At 43.8% G+C, this 25179-nt stretch overlaps 1 protein-coding gene across 3 annotated transcripts; it reads right to left on the reverse strand.

The window, feature by feature from the left end:
• Positions 1 to 1666: 1666 nt before the first annotated feature.
• LOC123447723 (calmodulin calcium-dependent NAD kinase-like) lies at positions 1667 to 10175 on the reverse strand. Of its 3 annotated transcripts, XM_045124361.1 has the most exons (8): positions 9978 to 10175; positions 9729 to 9890; positions 8342 to 8574; positions 8068 to 8129; positions 6255 to 6488; positions 6032 to 6161; positions 2260 to 2724; positions 1667 to 2164 (listed from the first exon to the last, which is right to left on the reverse strand). In XM_045124361.1, exons 1-8 carry the CDS (start codon positions 10000 to 10002, stop codon positions 1910 to 1912), a joined length of 1566 nt encoding a protein of 521 aa, XP_044980296.1. In that variant the 5' UTR covers positions 10003 to 10175; the 3' UTR covers positions 1667 to 1909. The 3 variants fall into 3 exon arrangements, with proteins under 3 accessions (XP_044980296.1, XP_044980295.1, XP_044980297.1); XM_045124360.1 differs by lacking the exon at positions 9978 to 10175 and having other exon boundaries at positions 9729 to 9963; XM_045124362.1 differs by lacking the exons at positions 9729 to 9890; positions 9978 to 10175 and adding an exon at positions 8672 to 8806.
• Between the last annotated feature and the right edge of the window lie 15004 nt (positions 10176 to 25179).

The raw sequence follows: 25179 nt of genomic DNA on the forward strand, positions 1-25179 counted from the left end.
CAGACCAGTACTTTCTACATTTTGTTTTTTTGCTATGAGCAAATAGCATTGTCTAATGTTTACCGATTATGTCATGAAGAAAAAAGCATAAACAACACATTGACAACGATAGAAGAAGGAAAGATGCCATGAAAAAAAGGCATAAACACTATTGGCAACGATCGCATAGCCCACATCCACCTGCTATCTCAAGTCTCACTCTCACCTGGCTCTGCAAAATCTTGCCAAACATATCCATGGACCACCCTAAAAAGGTGAAAATGACTGCAATGTGCGACCCCATAAATTTATTCCCACATGCACCAGGAAGGGACAAGGGGCATGAAAAGGCAACAACCACCACTGTAGCTGTATGGCCTTAATTACTCCCTCCGTTCTATAATATAAGTCTTTTCAGATATTTTACTAGAGTACCACATACCGATGTATATAGATATATTTTAGAGTGTAGGTTCACTCATTTTGCTCCTTATGTAGTCTTCTAGTAAAATCTTTAAAAAAACTTATATTTAGGAACGGATGGAGTAGTTGTGAACTGTGGAAAAAAAATATCTGGAGTTTTCTTTGTTATATATACGAAAAGAAGTCTTTTTCTGCTCACCTTGTCACTCCAGGGTATAGCTCCCTTGTCCATCTCAAGCATCATCTAATCTGCATTCCACCACAAGGCTGAACTCTCACTTGTGATCAGTCTTGCCTTTTATGTCTTGGCAGAAAGGCCATGTAGAGTTCGAAAAATGCCAACAGAGGCCGAGCTTCAATGTGCTCGTTTCCAAAAAATAATATCTAGAGCGCGATTTTTTTTGAATTTATTGGTGAACACACACATGCATTTATATTATGTATATGCAAAAATTCACAATATTATACGTTCACATGAGGCATACAGAAAAAACAAATACATAATTTAAACGGGCCTTTTATTTTTGTTGTTGGGGCAGAATTTTGTATTTTACAGTTTACAAGTCATAACAGTTTTAAACGAAAATTAACACGTTCTTGTGGAATACATATATGTTTCCACGGATTTTTTTCAGATTTTTCTGAAAATTTTAAATATGCTTTTTGATATTTTGAAAATATCGAGCTCACTGGAGCTCATGTAGAGTTGTACCATCACCTATTTCTACTATTTTCTTCTTCTAATAGGTTTTCATTTCTTATATTATCAGTTTTCTTCCTTTCCTCCTTTTGCAAGCTTTAGATTTTTGTTACCCCACTTAGTTGATTTTCTATTGAAACTTCAGATTTTAGAGACATTTAACACGGTATTAGCTCAGATTTTCTTTTTGCTACTCTATGTTAGATATAATCCGCATGTTGCTCAATGATTCGTAAATAAATATGTAAAGAACAGAGAGCATCATTGATGATTGTGTTCAGAATTCTGTTTGATTCCTCCTCCTTGTTGGGATATTTTTGAACCCCCGGCATCACCTCACATCTTGCCTAATTGACACGCATCAGAGAAAACCAAGGTCGAAAGTATCTTAAAAGGGTATTCTAGATGATTTCCACTTGACGGGGTATTTAGTGTCACAAATGTATATCTACAGGGTAAAATGTGAAATTCACTCTATTTATTATCCATGTTTGAGTAAAAAGTTGGTTTCCGTCATCTTGCAGATCTTCTTCGTCAACTTAGAAAACTTTTGGACTTTTGTACAGAGGAAATATTATTCTTCAGGTAATTAATTAATTACAGTATTTATTTATTCTCAAACACGGACGTCGCAAAACATACATCTCATTTGAACTGCTAGCTGCAGACATTGTTGCATGCACCAACGGCCATCACCCAAAGAGAAACCTCACATAACAACTCAAGTTTCCCCAGTCCGCTCTCCATTTGCCGCGCCAAAACTGTGACCGCGATCATTTGCGCGCGCAACATCAACATGACAAGATGCTACGAGGCGGTCGGCGTCGCCGCCGGCTCCACGGAGCGGATGGCGTCCCGGATCTCTCGCTGGACGGCGGCCCGGGACGGCGCGACGATCATCTCGTCCCAGATCGAGCGGGAGCCGCAGGTGGTGGCGCCGCCGGGGTAGAGGTCGTGCAGGGAGGTGGCGTTCTCGTTCAGGTTGCTCACCTTGTCCAGGCAGTCGATCTCCTTCGGCTCCACCAGCAGGCTGCCGTTGATCTCCCCCTTCCACGCGATCAGCTAAGAGAAAGGAAAATCCGCAGCCAGATGATCAGCAACCGAGCACAAATTATTGCTGGCTAAGTACGTAGTTGATTAGTAGACGAGCGAAGTACCTGTGGAGAGCCGAGGGAGTTGGAGCTGTAGAGCTTGGCGCCGTCGACGAGGCGGCAGTACCTCTGGAACGCCGCCGCGAACCGCTTGTGCGACGTGAGCTGGGAGTTCACCCGCACCGCCCTCCCCGTCATGATGGCCCGCCGGATCCCTCTGGCGACGGCGAGGTAGGCGTCGCAGACGACGCCGACGACCTCGATGCGGTACGGCTTGCGGTCCCGGTTGGCGGCGACGAAGTCCCGGTCGTCGGGGACGGGCTCCCAGTAGTTCTCGGTGATGGCGCCGTCCTCGTCCACCTTGTAGCCGACGCCCATGCGGTGGCGCTGGGAGTGCACGGCCCGGGCCATGGCGATGGTCTGCTCCACGAAGGGCTCCCAGGAGAGCGTGCCGTCCAGGATCACGTCGCGCCCCTCGTTCAGTGCCGTCACCAGCAGCGACGACGCCGCGTCCGTCGACGACTTGTGCACCTGTTGTGAAATCAAATCAAAGGCCGATCATCAATGATGTGCAATTCTGCTCTCAAAAAACAAATGATGCAATTCTCGGCCGGGCTAACCCACTAGCGGTTGTGTTGACTCATGGGCCTAATGGCGGAGCGCTTGTGTTGACAATTTTGAAATGTCGAATAATTTTTGAAAATGCAGAAAAAACTCGAAATTCATAATAAAAATTAAGCAATGCGAAAATTTTCTTGTAATTCTCACATTTTTGTAGATTTTGATTTTATGAAAAACATGAACAATTTCTAAAAATTTGAAGAAATATTAAAGTCAGACACATTATTTTACAAACGTGAAAAAAATCATTTTTTTACGAAAAGCACGATGTTCATAAAACACAGACAATTTATGTAAAACATGAACAATTTCTAAAATGACAACATATTTTTAAAACATGAACTCTTTTTAAACTCCTAGCATCATTTGGGAAAAGAAAACTTTTTGTTAGATATGTGAACATTTTTTAAATGGAAACACCAAACAAAGCTTGAAAATATGAACATTTTGACAAATTTGCGAAAATTATTTATGAAATAAATATTATTTTTGAAAGTTTTGGAAAAAGAAGAAGAAAAGGAAAAAAGTAGATAAAAAAAATAATGAACAATACAAACCCAGAAATGTTAATCTTTACCTACTAATAAAGCAATTAGTACTTCTGTCATCCGCCATTAATATTATTCATAAAGTTGATCAAAATTACCCACAATTGCCACTTATAAGTCATTGAAAACGTTTCAAACAGGAAAATCATCGGACCGGGCCGGCCCATGTAGGTACCTCCTTTATTACGCTTTGGGCATTGCAAAAAGATGCAGCACACCTATTTGAGCCAGCCCATGCGTGGCCGCCTGTTCTTTTAGTTTAGTTTTTTATTTTACTTTTCAGTTCCATTTTTTTCTACTTTAAATAATTTAGATCTTCAAATAATTTTTCTTAAATTTAAAAAACTGAGAATTTTGAAATAAAATATTAAAGAAACATAATTTTTTTGAGAATTCAAAAACTACTCAGGAGTTTTGAAAAATGTTTGCATATACAAAAAAATGTTTAAATTTTTAGAAAATGTCTGTAAAATGAAAAAAGTCAATATTTTTAAACAAAAGTCCATGTAAAAAATCTTTAAAACAGTTCGTGCCTCTGTTTTTAGTCTCAATTTTTTTTTCATTTTCTGTTCCATTTTTTTAAATTTAAATAATGTCGACTTTTGAAAAACTTTTCCAACTTATAAAACTGAGAATTTTGAAATAGAATTTTGAAGAAAACATAAAATGTTTGTGAATTCAAAAATTGCTCGGGATATGTGTAAAAGTATTCCCATATTCAGAAAAATGTTCATAATTTTGAGAACAATGTTGGTGAAAACAATAAAAGTCCATGATTTTGATAAAAAAAGTTTGTGCATTATTTTTTGAGTGCAATTGAAAAAAATGTTTGCTAATTCAAAAAATGTTCATGCATTTCAAGAAATGCCCTAAAAATTTAAGATGTAATATGATAAGCATCCTTGAAGATTATAATTATTTTTCTCCCGTTGCAACGCACGGGCCCTTTTGCTAGTGAAAAACTATAGAAACACACATGAAACTAGAAAAAAATAGAAACCCCGAAACGGAGGAAGGTTTTATATGGTTCCCAACCGGTTGAAACAATGTAATACGTTACAGTAAAAATGGGTCTGCCACCACCAAGCACTCGCCTGCCTCTCGTGCATTCTGCTGATAGTCTGGCGCAACGAGCGGCAGATACGGTTTTTCCTAGAAATATGCGCTTGGACCCAGATTAAGCAGGCATATTTCCCTAGTAGACACGAAACAATTTCCCCCATGATAAGTGGACGATGATAAAAAACATAAACAAAATGGCGGGAGGTTCTAAAAGGAAAGGAAAAATGGGGGAAGGTTTCTACAAAAGGAGAAATAGGGGATACTCTTAAAAGGGGGGGCAATATCAGAAAAGAAAAAAAATGGAGGAAGGTTCTGAAAAGGAGGAAATGAGGGAAGGTTATCTCAAAAGAAGGGGAAATGGGGGAAGGTTCTCTCGAAAGAAGGAAAAATGGGGGGGGGGAGTTCTCAAAACGGGAGGTGGGTGTCAGAAAAAGAGAAAAAATAGAAGGTTCTCTCAAAAGAAGGGGAAAATATGGGAAACTCTCAAAAAGAATGAGGTGGTCTCAAAAAAGAAAAGAAAAATCGAGGATGGTCCTCAAAAACAAAAAGAAAATGTGGCAAGAAAATATTTTCCCCTAGTGAAACAGTTTGCTGTGTCTTGGAGCTTGACAGGGTATTGTACGTACATTTTTCTTTAGATTGGTAGCTACTCCCTTGATGTGTTAGCTAATGCTCATCAATTTGAACTAGGACCTACTTTTTCAGAAAATCCTTAAATAGTAGGAACATCAGTCCATTTCTCTGCTTATTCCCTGGTCCCGCCCTGGTTCCCAACATGCCAGCCCAAGTCCCAAAAAACCCATACCGTACACATTTCGTGGACCCTGTCACCAGGGCAGCAGAAATAAATAGATAGATAGATAAATGCTCTACACCACACAGAGAAAGCAGACCCATCACGAATTTGCGCCTCTCCGAATTCCATGAAATTAAGTGCCTGTTCGAAAGCTCCCCCGCATCGTAACTCCGCTCCGGGTCCGAGCCGCTCCTTGTAATTGCGTTCGCCTCTCTTCATTCTGGGAGCTGCGATTGGGGAGCGGAGAGTATCCGAACATGGCCTAACTGCACAGATAAATAGATTTTCGCAGTGCCTTTTTTAAATTTTTTTGCGGGGGATTTTCACCGTACTTCTGACTAGGTAGGAGTAGATGCCATACAGTTGGTGAAAGTGTCGGTTGGTCGGAGTGTCGGACAGCAGCAGTAGGAGTATCAATTACGCCGCTATGCTAGCCCAGCCCATGTGTGCTGCTGATCCCTACGGTTGAGCGGCCGGTTGGTCACCCATTTTTTTCCCTCTAGCTAATAAGAGGTGCATGGCCGTTTTTGTCGTCTGGACTGCTGGGCACGTTAACATGAATAAACTGAACTAGAGCAGATCCAAACTATACCGATGTATGACCGGCCAACCACAACTACTCCCTCCGTCCTATAATATAAGAGCATACGTCACAATGTTGATCCATTCATTAACGTCGTCGAAACAACGCTGGTCCATTTGTAAACACCGTCGAAATAACGACGGTTCATTTTAATGGATGATGATGGTTGTATTTGTATATATATATATAGATCTAATCAAATTATGTAACTGCAAGCATGAATCGTACCAGCTCTGCCGTCTGAAGCATGTCGTTGTGGTGGCCCATGGAGCTAATGGCGCGGTAGATCACGTCCGTCTCCTTGAAAGCGTCCGCCTCAACCACCAGCGCGTTAGTCCCTGCCTCTACCCAAAACGGCCTGAAAATTCAACATGCTTCGGCTTCAAACTCGAATCGAATACACCATTGTTGCAACAAGTGATTACTTCAAATCCTTGGTACTACTACTTACTCTTGAAGTATCTCCTTGAGCACGGTGCTCTTGCCGGCGCCCATGCCGCCGCCCATCAGAAGCAAGACCGGGGACCGGTCGTTGTGTGCCACCGGAGCCATCACGTCGGTGCAGTGCGCCTCCTCGTCACCATTCATCCCCGCCACGGTGCCGATGGCCTTCATCTCGTGCACCAGCGTGGAGAACACACGGGTCACCTTTAGGTCCCTCGTGATCCGATCGAACCGCTGCTTCCTGCTCGTCACATCCACCCAATCTCAATTAGTTTCATGCATGCAATGCAAGCCTTTTAACTACTAGTTACTAATGCAGTTTTTTTTCTTCTTCTGAAATGCGATGGTGTTAGCATGCATGCACCATCAATTACCCTCTTTTATCCATGGTCGATCGCACTTCTACATAACATTTGTTGTTGTTGTTGTTCACGTCCCAGAACGATCGGAGCAGATATTTAAAGGTGAAAATTGACCACTAGAATAGTTGAGTGAGCGACGATATAGATGATGGACTAGAGGATGTCTTCACAACGAATCTCCAACATTGATAGCGTTAGAATCATTGCCATACACCTGGCTTGGCCTACTCCATGATGTATACATGGCCTAGTGGGAGGGTTTTAGACGAGGCTGCCTATTAATAACGGTTGATTCAATTATTGCGTATCAGCAATGACTTTGGGGCCATGTCACAACATGTTTCTGTTAAGCACTTGTCGTAGTCTTGGCAGCTGTTGCAAACAAAACAAAACAAATAGTTTGGACAATTGGAAATGAGAACTCGCGGTTGTGTGGGTCTATGGGTGATGCGCTAGTAGTACGTCGTATATGTTTTAGTAAGCATTTGCACATGTGCAAATGAAACGAGGCATCATATATAGTGTATCTTGGGAAGCTTAATGTCGTCTTATAAAAAATGTGAGAAGTATTATCAATTTATTGACATGAGCAAAAAAACATGCGAGTAAATATGTGATGGTGTAAATAGTTATATGCACTACATTTGTCTTGTGCCGCTCGTAAAATAATGGGGTAAACTACACCACTTTAGAAAATTCTTAGCTAGAAACTTTAAGTTATTGTCTATGTGTGTCGCTTTCTTAAACGATGAGATAATTCTGTTAGTTACTTTTTATGAAACTCCCGTTAGTTATCTGTTAGGTAGGAACTATGAAAACTTGCTCATGCTTATCTCTGTCGGATTATAGAAATACTTGGCCATGTCAAATAATTTGACCAAAGGAAAATTGTGAAGGCGAAAACAAAATCGTTTGGTGAAAGCAAGAGATGAGCTGTACATATATGCATGCATTCAAACATGCCAATGGAGACAAATCATGCATGAGTGCTCTCATCTACTGCTATCATGTAAACATCGACCTAACGACTAGTCTAATATGTCATTATGTATGCATGTAGTACTTTGTTTGTTTTCCATTAACATGTTTATAAAAGATATCCCTTAGAAAGGTCATCATGGTCACGATTCTCTTGTAGGGACATATATGATTCAGTCTTGCTGGTCCAATAAAATTTAGTCAAAGTTCGTGTACTTTATATATATATCATGAACAACATTAGAAATAAGGCCAATCAATGAGTTTCTTTTAAAACGAAGATACAGCCAATACACACCTTTAATTTATGCTTGATATTATATAGTACTACCACATAATTTTTAAAAAAAAAATACTCCCTCCGTCTCAAAGTAAGTGACTCAAAACTGACTCTGTTTTTACTAAAGTCAGTACAAAACCTAGTCATTTCTTTTGGGACGGGGAGAGTAGTTAGTTTGCAGTTGGGTTTTGACTTTTCACCTGTTAGCTTCCAGAATCACGTTCCTCAGCTTCTTCTTGTTGGCGCTGTCCACGCTCAAGGCCTGCACATTAAGCGTACGTAGATGCGTGATTGACGGCAAAGCCACACAACAATAACGTAAGTAAGCCATGCACAGCTCATGTGCGTCGCTCGTAATTCGTCGAGATCGACCGGACGTCCGTCTACTTTGCTTCCAGATCCGCCAAAGACGACGATCGTCAAACTGAAAAGCCAAATTAAGTTGAGTCGCAGTACACACACCATGCACAGTACCTGGGTGACGAGGGTGGTGGCATGGTCCCAGTGGAAGGCGAAGTAGGCGAGGATGCACCTCTCCAGCTCGTCCACCAGCTTGACGTAGAGCGCGTCGGCGTCCGGGCCGGCGCCGCCGCCGTCCAGCAGGCCGTACACGTCCGCCATGCAGCTGCTGCTCTGCCGGAGGTAGCTGTTGGCCGCCTTGCACAGCTGCGGGCACTCGCTCGCCTCCTCGAACCCAAGCTGCCTTGCTGCATGCGTTGCATGCCACACACGATCAGTTGAGATCAATCAACTAATAGTAGTAGTAACTAACTTGGAAACGGTGATTCACGGCAGGAACTAGACCGGCTCTGATCTCGATGTGTTGTCAGGGATTCTCAATCACGCCTTATCTTTTTCAGGAGAGGAGTAGAATTGAAGGAAGTTTTGAGCCACATGCATGCATGAAAAGGTGTGGCCATGGACGGCTCGACAATGGCGTCGCCGCCGTGCGGTACCAGCTGCATGCATTGATCTCGACGAGACGGCTAATGGGCCCTGCCATGGCATGGCATGGTCTGCTTGGTAGGCAGGCGTGTGGCCAGGGAGGCAGATCAAGTGCCATCATCATTATCGCTAACCGCTTTCTTCAGTCAGTGCGCTGCCCAGTTTTAGCACCAAAGCTGTCTGCTACACCCGCCTACACTACACGTACGATTAACCTCACCACGCGAGACCTGGCCGCAGCACAGAAATTGGTGCGTTGTGTCGTGCCCGTGCTTCGGACCGGCATGACCAGTTAACACAGTACAGACGTAGACGCTCGTGGGAGGATGGCCACTGTTTCTATCCCTGGAGGTGTCGTGCGTAGTGGGTAGGCGATTGGCTGGCTGGCCAGGTGTTCGTTTTCCATGGAGGAAGCAGCGCACGCGTCAGCCAGGAGAAGTAGATACTTGGGTTGATCAGTGGCTGGATATATAGTAGGTGCTACTCTTCCGTCAAAGCAAAGCAGCAGTGGCCATGTCAATCAGAAAGGGTTTACTTTCATTTGTTTTTCTGGGGTGGAGGATATATGAATTTACTACTTTCTGTTTTGGATCTTGTACTGCTTGGAGCATGCGAAATTTCAAGCACCAAGACACAAACGTCTGGTTGGAAAGTGGCAGGGGTTAGTCTAGTCAGAGCTTGCTTGCTTGGCATCAGAAAGGGGAGAACATCTCACACGATCCAAGTGGTAACAGGGACTACAAAACAGTACCCTTATGGCGAAGACGGTCACAGGAACGTACGCAGCATCCACGCAAATATTCAAGAACAGCAGAGACAGGCTCGTTGGTCCGATTGGAGTGAAGGAGGGATTTGAAAAGGGAATTGCTTGCTGCAAACGTTGATGGGATTCGGAAGAGAAATGGCGAAGACTGACCGACGTAGTGGGAGAACTTCTCGAGGCGGTCGACGCGGCCGTCGCCGGCCATCTCCACCCTCGGCATTTCCGCCATGGCGGTAGGAGGCGCCGGTGACCTCCCCTTATCACTCCCGTGGCACAGCGCTGCGACGCGGAGCAGCAGCCGCTTGCCGAACCCATCTGCAAACAAACAAACAAACAAAGCAAGATGAAGAAGAGATGCGCGGAAACCCGACGAGCAGATCGTTGTCATGTTCTGCTTCTTGCCTTGCTGCTGCTGCTGCTGCTGCATGGCGACTAGTGGAGAAGAGGATCAAAGAATGGAATGGAGCCGAGATAGGTGGTGAAGCCCGAGGTCCTCCAGGACGTACGTGGATGCCGCCTGCCTGCCTGCCTTGTGCCTTTTGTGGCTACGATATGCCGCTCTGGGCTCTGGTGAACGGGATGGGCAATGGAGACGGTACTTGTGCTGGATATATGATGATGATGCTCCGTATCAAGATGCATGTTGCCTGTCCCCGTCCGGCTGTATTTTTCGCGCGTGAAAGAGATGTCTGCGCGCCACCACCACCACCCGTATTCTATTCGGGCTGTTGCTGTTTGCTGTTGATATTGTTCCTCCTTTTCTATTACCCACCCACTTTCCCTTCTTCTTCTCCCACCTTCTTCTTCTTGGGGGCAATATACCAAGTGTGATTATTGAAAGCTGTGACATACTATCACAGTGCCTGAATTAGAGACTTGGTCGTCGGTTGTTATCAGTATTCAGTACACTTAGCGGATTCGCGATATTAATATATTTCCCTTGTCGGAAAAAATACACGTAGGGGCGTTTATGTTGGTCAACGCAATCGCTCGACGTAGTTAACTTATGATCGCTCATCCTCAAGAAAAGATTAAACCTGTTCATGGACTTCTGAGCGTGTTGAGCGTGGGAAATACTTATATGTGCGGCCTTCCGAGCTGTGGACACGCCTTCGTTGAGCCAGCGATCCCGCTTGATCGTTTCGTGGACTGTGGATTCCATGTTCTTTCTCTTTGCGTAAGACGTTTTAGATCACCAGAACATCATGCAAATATGCAGAGAGAAGAGGAGGAAGAGGGGACATGCGCGTACAGTTACTGTGGTGCACGTACGTATGGGTGTCAATTCTAGGGTTACTACGATGCCTTGCGATAGATGGCACTGCCAGCCAGCTAGGCGCGTGATGCGGCCTCGGACAGAGATTCAGATTGCGGGACCATAAATAATGGCGCCTCCTCATCCTCCTCCTGCTACGCCCCAACGATCCTAATCCACCCGGAGTTTCTTCTTCTCTGTATTTCTCTGATGGTTTTCTCGCTACCTGACCAATTTTTCATTTATACAACTGTTCTGCTAAAACACATCTAGATGTGAGATAAGTATTACACATCTAAGTTCTGTATCATTGATCTTGCATGAAGGTTCGTGTGGATATTTTCTTTTCCTTTCTCTTTTCGTGTTTATGCTTAATTTAATGATTTTGATGTGTGATAACTATGTCACATCTAGATGTGTCGTAAACATCTTTATAGAATTATTATGTGTTGTGGTTTTCTTTTTTCTTTTTCATCTGTGTTCCATCTGCTTTTGTTGTTGTTCTTTTCCGTTTTGCACTGTATGTAATATGGATTGGAGGGGGTACTGTATAGTGTGAACTGTTTTTTTAGTGTATGGTGAACTTTCTTTTACATAACCTGAGCCTTTTTTCATCATATACACTGAACACCCCTATTATATACAGTGAACTTTTTTTTAGTGCATGGTAAAGTTTTTTGAACACACGCTGAATCTTTTTTCATGCTGCTTGCGTTTTTGTAGTGTTCAGTGAACCCTCTTTTGTAACATACTATGAACATTTTGTTGTACAACCTGAAAGAAGAATACGTTGAACATTTTTCATCACTTTCATTTAGATATAAAGGAAATTCAAAAATTCAGGGATTTTGAAAAGGTAAGAAGAAAACAAAAAATCATGAAAGTTATTAAAAAAACTTATTTTATAAATTAAGACCTTGTTAGAGTGAGAACAGGGGCTACAAAAAGCGGGTGATACTTCATTTTTTTTTGCCAGCGATCTAGAGCGTGGACCGGATCATCACGTAAGCTACATGAACGAGCAGCGACCGCGCTGCGGGTGACCCGAGTGCGAGAACTATATCTCACTTACAACAAGATATATGTGAGAGCTACTGTTTGACCGAAATCACTAATTAGCAAATACACCTTCGAACGATTACTCTCACCTTCATAGGTTGCGACAAGTGACGCACTGTATGGGTCACTTGCCGCAACCTGAGATTTTTTTTTCCTTTTTTCTAGATTCGTATTTTTAAAATGTTTTATCTCCTAAACCGTGCGTTCAAATCTTGAACCGTTTCCACCGTTGTCTTTCTCGCGTCGAGATCTTCAAAATAGATCCCATGTTGATAGGTTTTGACGGACTTTTTTTCACGAAAAAAACCGGAAGAAAAAACCGTGCCTCACGTGATAGAAAAAAAAACAGAAAACGTGATTTTTTTTTACTTTTCAGAGAGGCACGGGTCATGCCTCTCGCGAAGGCAAAACCGTGTCTTTCGCGAAAACAAAACCGTGCCTCTCGCGAAAACAAAACCGTGCCTCTCACGAGAAAAAAAGAACATGTTTTTCTCCTTTTCGGGAGAGGCACGGACGTGCCTCTCGCAAAGGCAAAACCGTGTCTTTCGCGAAAGCAAAACCGTGCCTCTCGAAATAAAACATAAAACGCGTTTTTTCCCTTTCGGGGCGTGCCTCTCGCGAAGGCAAACTCGAGTCTTTTGCGGAAGCAAAACCGTACCTCCCACATAAAAAAACAAAAAACGCGTTTTTTTTTCCTGTCCGAAAGGCACGAAGTCAAAACCGTGTCTTTCGTGAAAGAAAGAACCGTGCATCTCGCAAAAAAATGAAAACACATTTTTTTCTCCTGGAGCCACGACCGTGCCTCTCGCAAAAAAACAGAAAAAGAGTTTTTTGGTAAAAAAAATTATTTATTTCGTCCAAATGTTACAGAAGACCGTTGGAAAACCATAACATTAAAACAAATCGGAAAAACACATTCAAAAAGACGAAAACGTGTGCGAAAAAATAAAAAAATACGAAGGAAACGCACAGGGCGCGACACGTGACAGCGGCTGAAAACGCGCAAAGTGACGACGCGCGGGAGCGATCGCTGGAAGGCTCGTGAGGGACCGCTCGCTAACTAGTTGCTCCCCTATTCGGCGTTGTAGGCGTCCGTTTGGAGATGGGCTCCTACAGCGACCGGCACTGGGCCGCGGCCCATTAAATACGTCGCTCTGGCTGGTTCGCTCGATCGCAAAAAAAACAACTCATTTGCATCGGTGGGTTTATTTATCTGGTTATGCTGCGCTGCTGGTTCATGAGAAAGACTGGCTTTCGGTTCCTTTTTTAAAATTTTGAATATTTTTATGAAAAAAAGTTCTTAGATTTACTAAAATTCCAAAAAAAAGTTCATCAATTTTGAATATTTATTTCATGAATATAAAAAAGTTGATAAATTAGCAAAAGTTCATAAATTTGAAAAAGTCCATCGGATTTTCTTATATACATTAGAAAAAAAAATACACGTTCAACATTTTATAAATATATGATTAATAGTTTTTCATATGATGTAACATTGAAAATTTTAATACACGTTTAATATTTTTTCATATATGTATATGATGTCTACTTTTCTCATACACATTGTACAATTTTCCTAAACATTGTAAACACTTTTTCATACGTATTTACCATTTTTCGAATGCGCGACGAACATTTTCAAATATGCATGTAAAATGAATTTATAGTCTTTATATTTAATAACATTTTTATATATAAGAAAAACTAAAATAAAATAAGAACAAAAATGTGGGCGCGGGGAGGGGGAGTGCTCATTGTTTGTGGTCCTGCTGGGTCTGCTTAACGCAAGGCTTCGCTATGTATCACTACAAGCGAGATATAATCACACTGCGACGTGAGTGCTATTGTATCGCTTAGTTTTAGTTTTACGTAGCATCGCCCACTAACAGTGTGGAATCACTACTGAGGACCATCCTGGCCTTAGGCTTGATTTTGTCTCTTTTTTTTGGTGAATTTAGGCTTGATCTTGCACAAAAATAACCATCTACAAACCGCATTTGGGGAAGCAACTAGTTAGGGAGCACTGCTTCCGTAGGCTCCCAACAATCGCTCTCATGCACCGCCATTTGGCGCGCTCTCAGTTGTCGCTACGTGTCGTGCTATGAGTGTTTCCTCTCAATTTTGTTTTTTTATTTTTCCCACGAGTTTTTATTTTTTTCTCTGGCTTTTTTGGTATTTTGGTTTCTCATCGGTCTTTCTTAGCTTTTTTATGAAGAAAAATCAGGAATTTTTTTTACGCGAGACTCGTGTTTTCTGTTGTTGTTTTTCTACGAGAGTCACGGTTTTGCTTTCGCTCAGAAACGAAAAAAAATCTATTTTTTCGCGAGAGACACAGTTTTAGTTTTGCAAGAGGCACGGTCGCGCCTTTCAAAAACAAAAAAAATATGTTTTCTGTTTTTTTGCGAGAAGCTTGGTTTTCCTTTTGCGAGAGGCATGGTTTTGTTTTTGCGAGAGGAACGGCCGTGACTCTCGAAAATGAAAAACCTTGTTTTCTGGGTTTTTTTTTTCACGAGAGACACGGTTTTAATTTCGCGAGAGACACAATTTTGGTTTCGCGAGAGTCACTCTCGTGCCTCTTGGAAACGGAAAAAACACGTGTTTTCTACAAGAAATCATGAAAGACACGATTTTGCTTTTGCGAGAGGCACGATTTTACGTTCGCGAGAGGCATGGCCGTGCCTCTCGGAAACAAAAAATATGAATTTTTTGTTTTTCCTTTCGCGAGAGGCATGATTTTTTCGCCTTTTTTTTTCGTAAAAAAAAGTTCATCGAAACCTATTAACATGACATCTAGTTTGAAGATCTTGACGCGAGGAGCCCAACGATGAAAACATTTCAAGATTTCAACGCGCAATTTAAGAGATAAAACATTTTAAAAATACGAATCTATGAAAAAAGGAAAAATTCTACAAGTAACGCACGTATAGTGCGTCACTTGTCGCAACCTAAAAGGAGACCGTGATCTTTAAAAAAAGTACTCTTCAATTAGTGATTTCAGGCATTTTAGCTATCGGGTCACATTGAAAGCTCTAGAAAATAAAGGAGCTGTAAAAGATCCAAACCAAAAAGGAAACCGGCCGGCCTGGATGTTCTTATATTTGTTTATCGAGGCGGTACAATTAAATGGTTGTCTCCATGTTTCTCAAGAAAAAAAAAAACTTCCCCTTTTTTTTAACATAGGATGTATTTGTTTTTAACCAAATTTCAGAAGGTAAGTTGCATTTCTTTTAATTTTTCATAATTCCCTTGTTAGGGCTCGTAAAAAAGTATATCTCTTTCGATTGTTTGTATCTCTACTTATAGCAAAGGAAAGAAACTATCTTCTTGTCAATCGCATGTATCTCATCCTTTTTCGGATTAACTGATTCACTTTCCACTAACCAATAAATTTGGCAAGGGTGATTTAGTTTTAACATGTTTGTAATTATATGTCTTAGTCATCATGTCAAAAATAATACACCTTACGTGTATATAAGGAACCCCCCCCCCGGCGTCGTCTCCTCGGGGGCGACCTCCCGCGCCGCCACCGGCTCCCCCCTTCGCCCCCTTCCTGCTTCGTCGTTGTCGGAGGGGACGCCGGCAAAGCCGTGCGCGCCCCGGGGATGGCGGCGGCGGGGCCCCTTGCGTCGACCCTTGGGATCTGGCGGCGGCTGCGAGATCTCGCCAATCGGCGGCGCCGAAGGGCGGATCCAGGACTCCATGGCCGGATGCGGGGCGCGCGGCCATGCTGGGGCGCGGCGGCCGGGCGTGGCTGTGCTGGCAGGGCCTGTCGTCCAGGACGTGCGGTGCAGTGGCCCTGGCTGGTGGTCGTGATGGTACGTGGCGGCCATGCTCAGCGGTCGGTGGCGGTGGATGTCCAGCGCAACTCTGGGAGAAATCCTTGCTCCGGTCTTCATCGGAGCCGCGACGACGATGCCCGCGGGTGCCGCTATCTTTCTTGGAAGCGTCGTTGTGGAGGTGTGCTGCTCCCCTTCGTGAACCGCTGCCCGCACCGCCACCTGCCCCCCCAGGTCCTAATCTGTGGGCCTCTCTCCTGCGGATTCTTGGCGGTGCCGGCGTGGTTGCCGGGGCCCTACCTGTGGGTGAAGCCGGTGGAGGAGATTCGGATTGGGGGAAACCCCTTGGTTGGCCCAGGCCGGCCGCGCCGACCACGACGCTTAAGGGCACCGTTATTCTTTTTGGAGACGTCGGTATACATCTGCTCCTCTGCTCCCATCCCTTGCCTCTCGGGTGAAAACCCTAACTCCGGTGGGCGGCGGCGGCGTCCTTGACGTTGTGACCTTCCTGAAGGCGTCGCCTTGAGGGCTGAGTGGTGGTGGGCACGGTATGGGTCCTGAACGGTTGCTGGTGGTGGGCACTGCTTCGGGGAAAACCCTAGGATCTGGTCTTACAGATCGGACGATGGCGGTACTGTGCTGTCGTTTCTCTCTTGGGAGCATCGTTTGTGGAGCAGCGCTGGCAGATTGAGGTAGGAGATGGAGCGGCTTCGTCTTGCACGGAATTTCGGTGGAGTTGTCAAGTCATGCCTGGCCGACAGGTGCTACGCTGAGTCATGCCTGGTTGGCAGGTGCTACGCACGACAGATCTCCCGGAGTCTTCGTATCTGGACGGATGAGCGCAGGGCGGTGGCGTCGTTGGTCGCCGTGGTGGCGTCGACGGATGATTGGACTGGCAAGGATGATGCGGATCTCTTTCCTGAAGATGGGTCAGTGGTTCGATGATGATGGCGGCTTATAAAACGTGTGTGTAAGGTGTGCGTTTTAGGTGTGCTGCACCAGCTGTTGTTCCCGATACGTTATGTGGATGGATTGGAAACAACACCGGTCTTAGATATGTGGAGTGAGAACACTCCACATTATCGAGTTTGTAGGTGTGAGTGGTGGCTTTGGGTGGATTGATGTATACCCTTGTTAGACCTTTGTGAAATATTTAATAAAGATGGCTGCATGCATCGATTGATGCAGAGGCCGGGGTTTAACCTCCTTTAAAAAAACGTATATATAAAGGAACTAAGGAAGTAGCTGCCTTCTACAACATTCTCTGCACGGACATTTGCGATGTCCCTTATACGGTATTGCGTTTGAGATGCCCCTTCCTCAGTTTCAAAACAGTGTGTACGATTACATCTCAGGCTACACAACAAATCCTTCCCTTGGCGAGCTATGCAAGCAACGATGGAGGCAAAACCAACATGCATGCGCTACATGCACATACAGTACGTGTGATCGGTCCCTGTCCCTGTCCGGCTGTCATTTAATCCGTTGGGCTTGAGCTGTACACAGCCCCCGGCGAGGTGACCGGGCGCGGCGGGCAGCGGCCGCCGCCGTTGTTCGGGTCGTGCGAGCACCCCGAGGCGCCGGGTTTACCCGCCGCCGCCGCGACTGCTGCTGCAGCTACGGTCGACTTTGCCGTCGAAGACGATGCCGTGCGCACGACCGGACGCCAATCACGTTGCGGCGGCGGCGGCGGCGGTGTCCGGCCGCCGGAGACGAGCTGCACCTGCACGGCCGACGATGCCGTGAAGGCCACCAGGACGAGGGACATTGCCAGCATGCTAAGCCTGACCATATTGCTAAGCTGTGATATGGCGTGTGCTCGTGGTGAGGTGAAAGAAAGCGATCCGGTTAGCCGTGCATGCATGCATGCCTCCGGACATGTACTTATATATAGATGTACGTGCCGGGGTCGGCCACGGGTTGAGAACGCCCAAAAAGAACGATCGATGTGGTGAGCAGCAGGCCAGGTGGTGCAAGTGCAACCATAGTCTTGCTCACGCGGGAATTAGGGAAGGGCCGAAAGAGAAGAAACCAAACTAAAGCTTTGGTAATGAACTCAACTCAGTGTGAGACTCAAGGATTGCGGCAGCCCGACTACGTACGTGCCGGACCCTCTCTTTTTTTGGCTCGTCAACTCGTTAACTTTCGTTTGTCGCTGTGACACGCCGCCGTGTCCAGACAACTCTCGTGTCCTGCAGTCCCACAAAAACAAAAACTCTTGTCTCTTGCCGGCCAAGAAGGAGACCGGCCATGACGAATGCGTATACTGCCTGCCTGGAGTAAGCAACTGCTAGGGGCAAAATTCATTGTTTTGACCTTTTCCATATAGCTGGACCTGACCTTGACGAAGACAAAATTTCGGATCTGGACATTTTGCTACCACCGGACCACTTGATGTTAGGGTATAACAACCTACCGTCGAGGTCCCTGACGGTAGGATTACACGTCTACCGTAAAAAAAAATTAAGTTGCAGACACAGTGCGCGTATGTGTTTACTGTCGAACCCCTTGACGATAAGATTACACATGCTACCGTCAGCCCGTGCGGTGGTAAGCCATTTTCCTACCGCTAGGGACCTCGACGGTAGGTTGTTATATCCTACCGTCAAAGGGGCCGACAATCGTAAAAGGGTCAAATCTAAAAAAAAAATCTCCACCGAGATCAGATCCAGTTTAACGTTACCGAGTGCGTCAAAACAGTGAATTTGGCCACTGCTAGGCCCAACTTGTGCAGACTGCATTCCTGTCCAATCACCTCGTTTAGCACATGGGCATAAAAAATTGGGTTGCGAAACTTTGGGCATGTTTGGTAGACTCAAGACAGCAATTTGGACAAGCTGCATGAGGCAAACGGGTACGGATGACCGAGGCCTGGTTGACAAAAAACGTTGCAAAAAGGGTACGAGAAAATATGCATGTAGTTTGGTCCCCTGTATGATGGTTGATGGTGTTTGTGACGGGTCCTCGCATTCACTGCCCTGATACGTGAGTGTTTTAAATAACGTGCGATATATAAATATGATGCAATCCGACCAAGCAAAAGATTTCCTCCATATGTAATTTACTCCCTCCGTTTCTAAATATAGATCTTTTAAAAAATACTAGAAACTATGAATTTATATTTTAAAGTATGTCGATATACATCCGTATGTACACTACTACGAAAACCCTTATAAGTAGAAGCTTATTAGTAGCGCTGGAAAGTAGAACGCAACGATACTGCTAATGTCCTTATCAGTAGCGCTGGCCTTATAATCTGCACTAGTGCTAAAGAGGGAACCAACGAGGCCACCCGCAGTAGCTATAGTAGTAGCGTCGTTCCTAATCCTACGCTGCTGCTAAGGTCAATATGAGTAGCGCTACGTAGCATCCAACGTTGCTGTTAAAAGGGGTCGAACGACGTAAGCGCAATAGCTGTAGTAGCAACGTCGGGTGGTAAACGCGCTACTGCTAAGTACAATAGCAGTAGCGCGCCTCCGGAGCCACCGCTACTGCTATGTTCAGTTAACACCCGCAGTGCCTAAAAAATTCCTAACTCTCCCCCACTCCCCCCACCCCCTCTCTCCTCGATCTCAAGCCGTCGCCGCCTCCCTCGCCATCGTCGTCGCCGTTGTTGTCGCTGCCTCCCTCGCCGCCGTCGTCGTTGTCGTCGCCGCCACCTCCCTCGCCGTCACCATCGCCCCTCCCCTCCCGCTCTGGTAAGCCCCCTTCCCCTCTCCCGCTCCGGTAAGCCCCCTCCACATCCCGCTCCGGTAAGCCCCCCACCCCCCATCCAGGCGCCGCCGCCCCCCTCCCCTCCTGCTCTAGGCACCCCAAGGTTGCTGCCATTTTGATTTTAGGGCCATCGGTTCAAGATGTCATCTTGAGATGCATGTTAATAAGAAAATCAAGATATGTTTGTTGAAGATCGTTTGATGGGCTAACCAGAAAGAAGGAAAAAAAATCATGTTTGTAAATTTCATGTAAGTAGAAACATTAGGTTTGAATTAGACAACCAATGGTTTCAAACAACTTATTTAAACTTTGGAGAGGAAAAAGGGCACATACATATTTCACCAACCTACAAATATCATCCTTTTGTTGGTGTTAATGCATAAAACAGTAATGAGTTTCACACTTTTGCTTGCTAAGTTGTGCTAAGTTTTGCTAGAATGTCCGAGTGGCCTATGTTTTGTCGGAATGTTCTTTCATCTCCGTTACGGTAAATTTCAGGTGCTCCATATGTCCACTATTTAGTAAAGGTCATGCCGAAAATTTCCGTGAATTTCTTCATGACTAGAGCTAGAAACTAGGACATATGGAGTGCTTCGGAATTGCCGAAAAGGGTAATGAATCAACATTCTGGCAAAACATAGGTCCCTTTTTATTATTCATGCTTCTGTTTATATATAGATGTTCAATTCTTTCGATATAGTGTCACGGTTGTTGTTTACACATTTACCACATTAAAACAGGAAATGTGTGACGATGAATATTGGGAGTGTGAATATTGCGGCGACTATCGGGGTATGTGCGACACGCCTCACCTACGAGACGGTAGGTTCTTCAGCATGAAGCTTGACGAGAATTGAGATATGTTCCTCCCTTGCCATGCAAGAAGATATGTGTTGGAGAGGCTCGGTTTCGAAGACCACGAGAGAATTGAGACGAGGAGCGCTAACCTGAGGACTATACATGGTCACACATTTGTTATCAAAGTATTTAATTCAGTTTTTCAAACAGAATTTGGGTGCCCAAATTGGGAAGATCTTTGCAAGCCATATGGATTGAAATAACCTTCGATCTTCATCCTCAAGATAATATGCCAGGCAACATCGACATTTGGGTGGTTGTCGATATGCTTCCGGTTTTACCTCCATGTGAGTCCCTCAACCATATTTGTCAAGTAATTTGCATTCTATATTTAGAAATAGTTGGTGTTCATCCATATACTATGTTTGTTAAATTATAATTTACAGCTTATTTCGTTTCTTCGAGTGAATTACGGAAATTAATTGACACGACACACTACACGTGTGGATCACATCTAACTTGGGAGGAGAAGGATGTTCTTCTCTACTTTCTTGTTGGTGTTCTGGTTTCTAGGGATACCTTCCCGTATAATTTTGGAATTGGCCAAAATTATACATTTTACATGCCACTAGTGCATTGGTTGAGGCCGGATGACATTCGCCGAAATATCTTGGTAAGAGTTTCCTAATTAAGTACGCTCTACTATTGCATAAATGGTGTTGATTACATTGCTAACTAGGTTATTATTATGTTCTTCAACAACAACTGTCACATGATGTAGTGTCTCTGTTGATGACCCATAAGGTCATATGAAAATTAAAGGCCCTCCGAGGACTGAGTTCGATGCTCCATACTCGAGTAACCTCAAATCAAAATTAAAAAGGCTCCAAATTGAAGCATGGAGAGAAATAAAGAAGGATCGCAAGCCACAAGTTGGAGACCGTTGGACCTCTGTGCTTCATCATGGAGACATAGGTGTTATTCTGTTTTATGACATTATACCTAAGAGCGAGGACTAGGTCTTATGAGAGACAAGTTATTCTGGTTTATATTAACTTGACATGATCGATTAGGATGCATGCATATGATGACTATTATGATGTTTCTCTGTTTTACTTTATGTGTATCATATGATAACTTGGTATATGATTAAGATGATGATGAGGTGTTAGATGAGTACGGAAGATGATGATGAGTTATATGACATGATACTACTTTATGTGTATGATGTGATGTAAATTATGCATGTTTATTATGATATGATGAAATCACTGTATAGAGCATGCACAAATACGTAGGGGACATAAATATGATGCGAATTAAATATTAAAAGCAGGAATAGTAGTAGTAGCGCTGGAATATGAACAGTAGCGATGGCTTAGCAGTAGCGCTCTACTTATTCCAGCGCTACTACTAACGTAGATACGAGCAACGCTTTCAATCCAGCGCTACTGCTAAGAGTTAGCTATAGCGCGTTAATAGTAGCGCTGGCCCCAGCGCTACTACTAAGGGTAAAACCAACGCTACTACTAGGCTTTTCCCTAGTAGTGGTAGTTCATAATAAAATCTCTAAAAAGACTTATATTTAGGAACGAAGGGAGTATCTACCATCATACGGGCCACTAAAGAACTTTTGAGAGCATGGTTAATAGTATAATCAACTACTAGCTATACGATGTTGTCATATCATATATAGACATCACTTGTAGCGAGTCATACAATAAGGTTAGTTATAAGAATGGTTATAAAAATAGCATTTTTCTTCATCTTATTCTTTTATACTGAAAGTGCGTTATATCGACTAGAGGGGAGGTGAATAGGAGATTTTTAGAATTTTATCACTGGGGAAATTCCTTTTGAGGAAATTCCTCACTCGTGACTAACTTGCAGCAGAAACAGCAAAGGATCAGGTGTGCAAAGTATCACTACAGCAGTTTTCAAGATGAGGAATATGAAAAACAGTTTGCACATTACGCAGGTACAGAGAAAGCAGGTGAGGATTAACTCGCGTGAAGAATTTGAGGTTGAGCAATTTCACAGAAAGTCTTCAGCAAATTCTTCAAACAGTGACAATGAAAATTTTCAACATACAATATTGAGGAATTGAAAGAGTTGAAGAAATAGAACTCGTATCACAGTGAAGACAATGGTTGATGACCCAGTTCCAACTGTCGTGACATTTGTACGTCTGGTTTGGAGCGGCTTGGTATTGAAACCAAAGGACCCATAGTCCCGGGACACACAGTCCCTACCATATTCTCCTTGAGCTAAGGACACACATTCCTCGCCCAACACTCGTGGTAAGTCTTCAGGGCAGACTTCCAAACCCTCACAAACTTGGTCACCCGGCGATCCACAATTGATTGCTCGATTGCTCTAGACCATGATGCCTAACCATCTCGAGGATGCACAATCCTCAAAGGTAAAAGGCTTCAGTCCCACACAGGAACAAATTCTTCAGTGATACTCAAACACTTGGTTTTTGGTTTGTGGTTTGGTGTTTGGGGTATTTCCTCACTGATGATTTGCTCTCAAACTCTCTGAAGAATTTGGGTTGCTCTAAATGACTAGTGTCAGTTTCTTGCGGAGCAGCCAACCAGCTAATGGCTGTGGGGGCGGCTATTTATAGCCTCGGAGCATACCGACATGATTTTACATTAATGCCCTTAAATAATATGACCGTTGGTGTGGATAAGATCGGTGATGTGGCGCGATTACGGCAACAGCCGGGACCCTCAACTGTGAGAGTCCTCATGTCTCTCTTATTCCTCACTTGAGGCTTTTGGTAGGATTAGGCTTGGGTTGAGCATCATGAGGAAATTCATTCCGAAGTGTTACCTCGACCCTCTTTAACAGTATGGTGTTCCTATGACTCAAGAGTGAAGAAAATGAAACTGAAAGAATAAATCTTCACGTTTCAAAGTCTTCGGATCGTTTTTCTTCAGGATACACCGAATTCCTCATCTTCAATATCTTCATGAGGAATATCAATTTCATCGCAATTTCTTCGCAATCAAAGTCTTCAGCAGAAGACCAGTTTCTTCAGCCGAAGATATACATTTTTAGGGGTCGATATTCATCGTATATTTCAAACTCCTCAGCGACTTATAGATCATGTGTACACTCATGAACACATTAGATACTTAACCTATAAGTCTTCAAACCACCAAAATCACTAAGGGGCACTAGATGCACTTACAATCTCCCCCTTTTTGGTGGTTGATGACAATTAGGTTTAGTCTTCAACGGGGATAAAAATATGAAGTGTAAATACTCATTTGAGGAATTTGAAATCAAGATACATAAAGACTCCCCCTGAAGATGTGCATATCTTGAGGATTTTGCTTTTCACATCAAATGCACATTGATGATTTATATCATGGAGATCTCCCCCTGAGTCTTGTAAATCATGCATACATATGACATATAATATGAAGAATTTGAGAATGCATGATGAGAAATGGTATCTCACGAATTTCAGCATGCGTGCATTAAAATTTTGAGGAATAAGCATGCGAAGAAAAACGTTCAAAAGTGTCAGAGTACCATCGGGCTTAAGTTACAAGTCATTACATAAAAAACTTCAGAAGAACCAAGAGTTTGTAACTTAATAAAGTTCATAAGCCCCAAAATATATCCCGCGTGAAGACTAACTCTCAGATTTCTCCCCCTTCGTCATCAAGTGACGAAAAGGGACAAAACTGAGGAGTAACGACCCTTGAAGACTTTCACTTCTTGGCTGATGAAGAAGACGCGTGAGGATTCTTGGCGACAGGCTTCCTCCTTGGGCCAGTGGCAGTGTCTTCTTGTTCTTCATCAGATTCTGCAGTGCAGAATGAAGAAAAGGAGCTGTCCTCAAGGTCTGGAACTGGGATTGGGTTGAATTTCCTCTTGGGAGGCCACGACCAGTCTAAGTCCTGAGTAAATTCCAATTCATCAAGTTCTTCTTGAGTCTTCAGATGAGCCAAAGTGGCCCAGGTGCGATCAAAAACCTCATAAAGATAGTAGTGATTTTTCTTCACTACATTCTGAGTCTCATTGAGGGTTTTCACAATGGCGTTGAATTGACGTTTCACCCATTTGTGATTGTGATCGACCTTCTGATGAAGACTGAGGAGTAGTTCTCGGTTAGTCATCACCCTTGGGGCAACTGGGCTAGGTGACTCCTGAGTTTCAGTATCATCCCATGAAGAATATGCATCTGTTTCACGAAACTAGCCATCAAGAGGCCGACTACCATCATCGATGACAGATTTTCCTTTTCCTTCAACAGGCTCAAAAGTCTTCTTGTTGACTCTGATAGGAGGCATATATCCAATGTGGTTGTTGAAATCAGCATGATAGTTGATGCGTGACCTGCGTCTGATGAATCTCATGATCCATGGAGCGTAAATCTTCAGGTCGAAGGGTGACATAGCATTGTCAGCCAGAGTCCTCAGGAAGAAGTCGTGAAGGTTTATTGGGATGCCATGGATGATGTTGAAGAGGATATTCTTCATGATGCCTACAACATCTTCTTCATCATCATCGCCCTTGATTGGAGCGATGACACTACACAGAATCCTGTAAACAGTTCTAGGTTCATACTTCAAGTCTTGAACCAGAAAAGTCGTTCTTGAAGGTTGATCCTTGGCCAAAGGCTTCATGAAGACTTCCATCAGTTTGTTGAGCAACTCCCGTTCATCATATGTTCTAAAGGAATTGAAACCGGAAGCACTCGCAGCAGCTCAGTAGCAGGGACTTTGTAATGTGTGTGATGTGGCATCCAGTCCAGCACCCAAGTGTTGATATCCTTCGGGTCTCCAGAGATGTGCAAAGTTGCATAGAATTGAAGAATGATATCACTGTTCCAATCACAGATATCAGTGCAGAGAGGCAGCAGTCCGGCTTCATTAAGAACGTTGAGTACTGGGGCAAAGCAAGGAATTTCTTCCAATTCAACATGAGGAATATGCCTGTGCTGAAATATTTTGTTTCTTCCACAGAGCACAGAGGCATATTA

The sequence above is a fragment of the Hordeum vulgare genome, chromosome 4H (assembly GCF_904849725.1).
Source record: "Hordeum vulgare subsp. vulgare chromosome 4H, MorexV3_pseudomolecules_assembly, whole genome shotgun sequence".
In the NCBI taxonomy this organism is placed as follows: Eukaryota; Viridiplantae; Streptophyta; class Magnoliopsida; order Poales; family Poaceae; genus Hordeum; species Hordeum vulgare.

Bases quoted from the DNA above. Each gene is read 5' to 3' on its own strand.
- LOC123447723 (XM_045124360.1), bottom strand. From the start codon at position 9,963: ATGACAACGATCTGCTCGTCGGGTTTCCGCGCATCTCTTCTTCATCTT. The intron at 8,575-9,728 runs GTCAGTCTTCGC...CAACGCATGCAG, and splicing joins GAAGTTCTCCCACTACGTCG to CAAGGCAGCTTGGGTTCGAG. The intron at 2,725-6,031 runs GTACGATTCATG...ATTTCACAACAG, and splicing joins TGCTTCAGACGGCAGAGCTG to GTGCACAAGTCGTCGACGGA.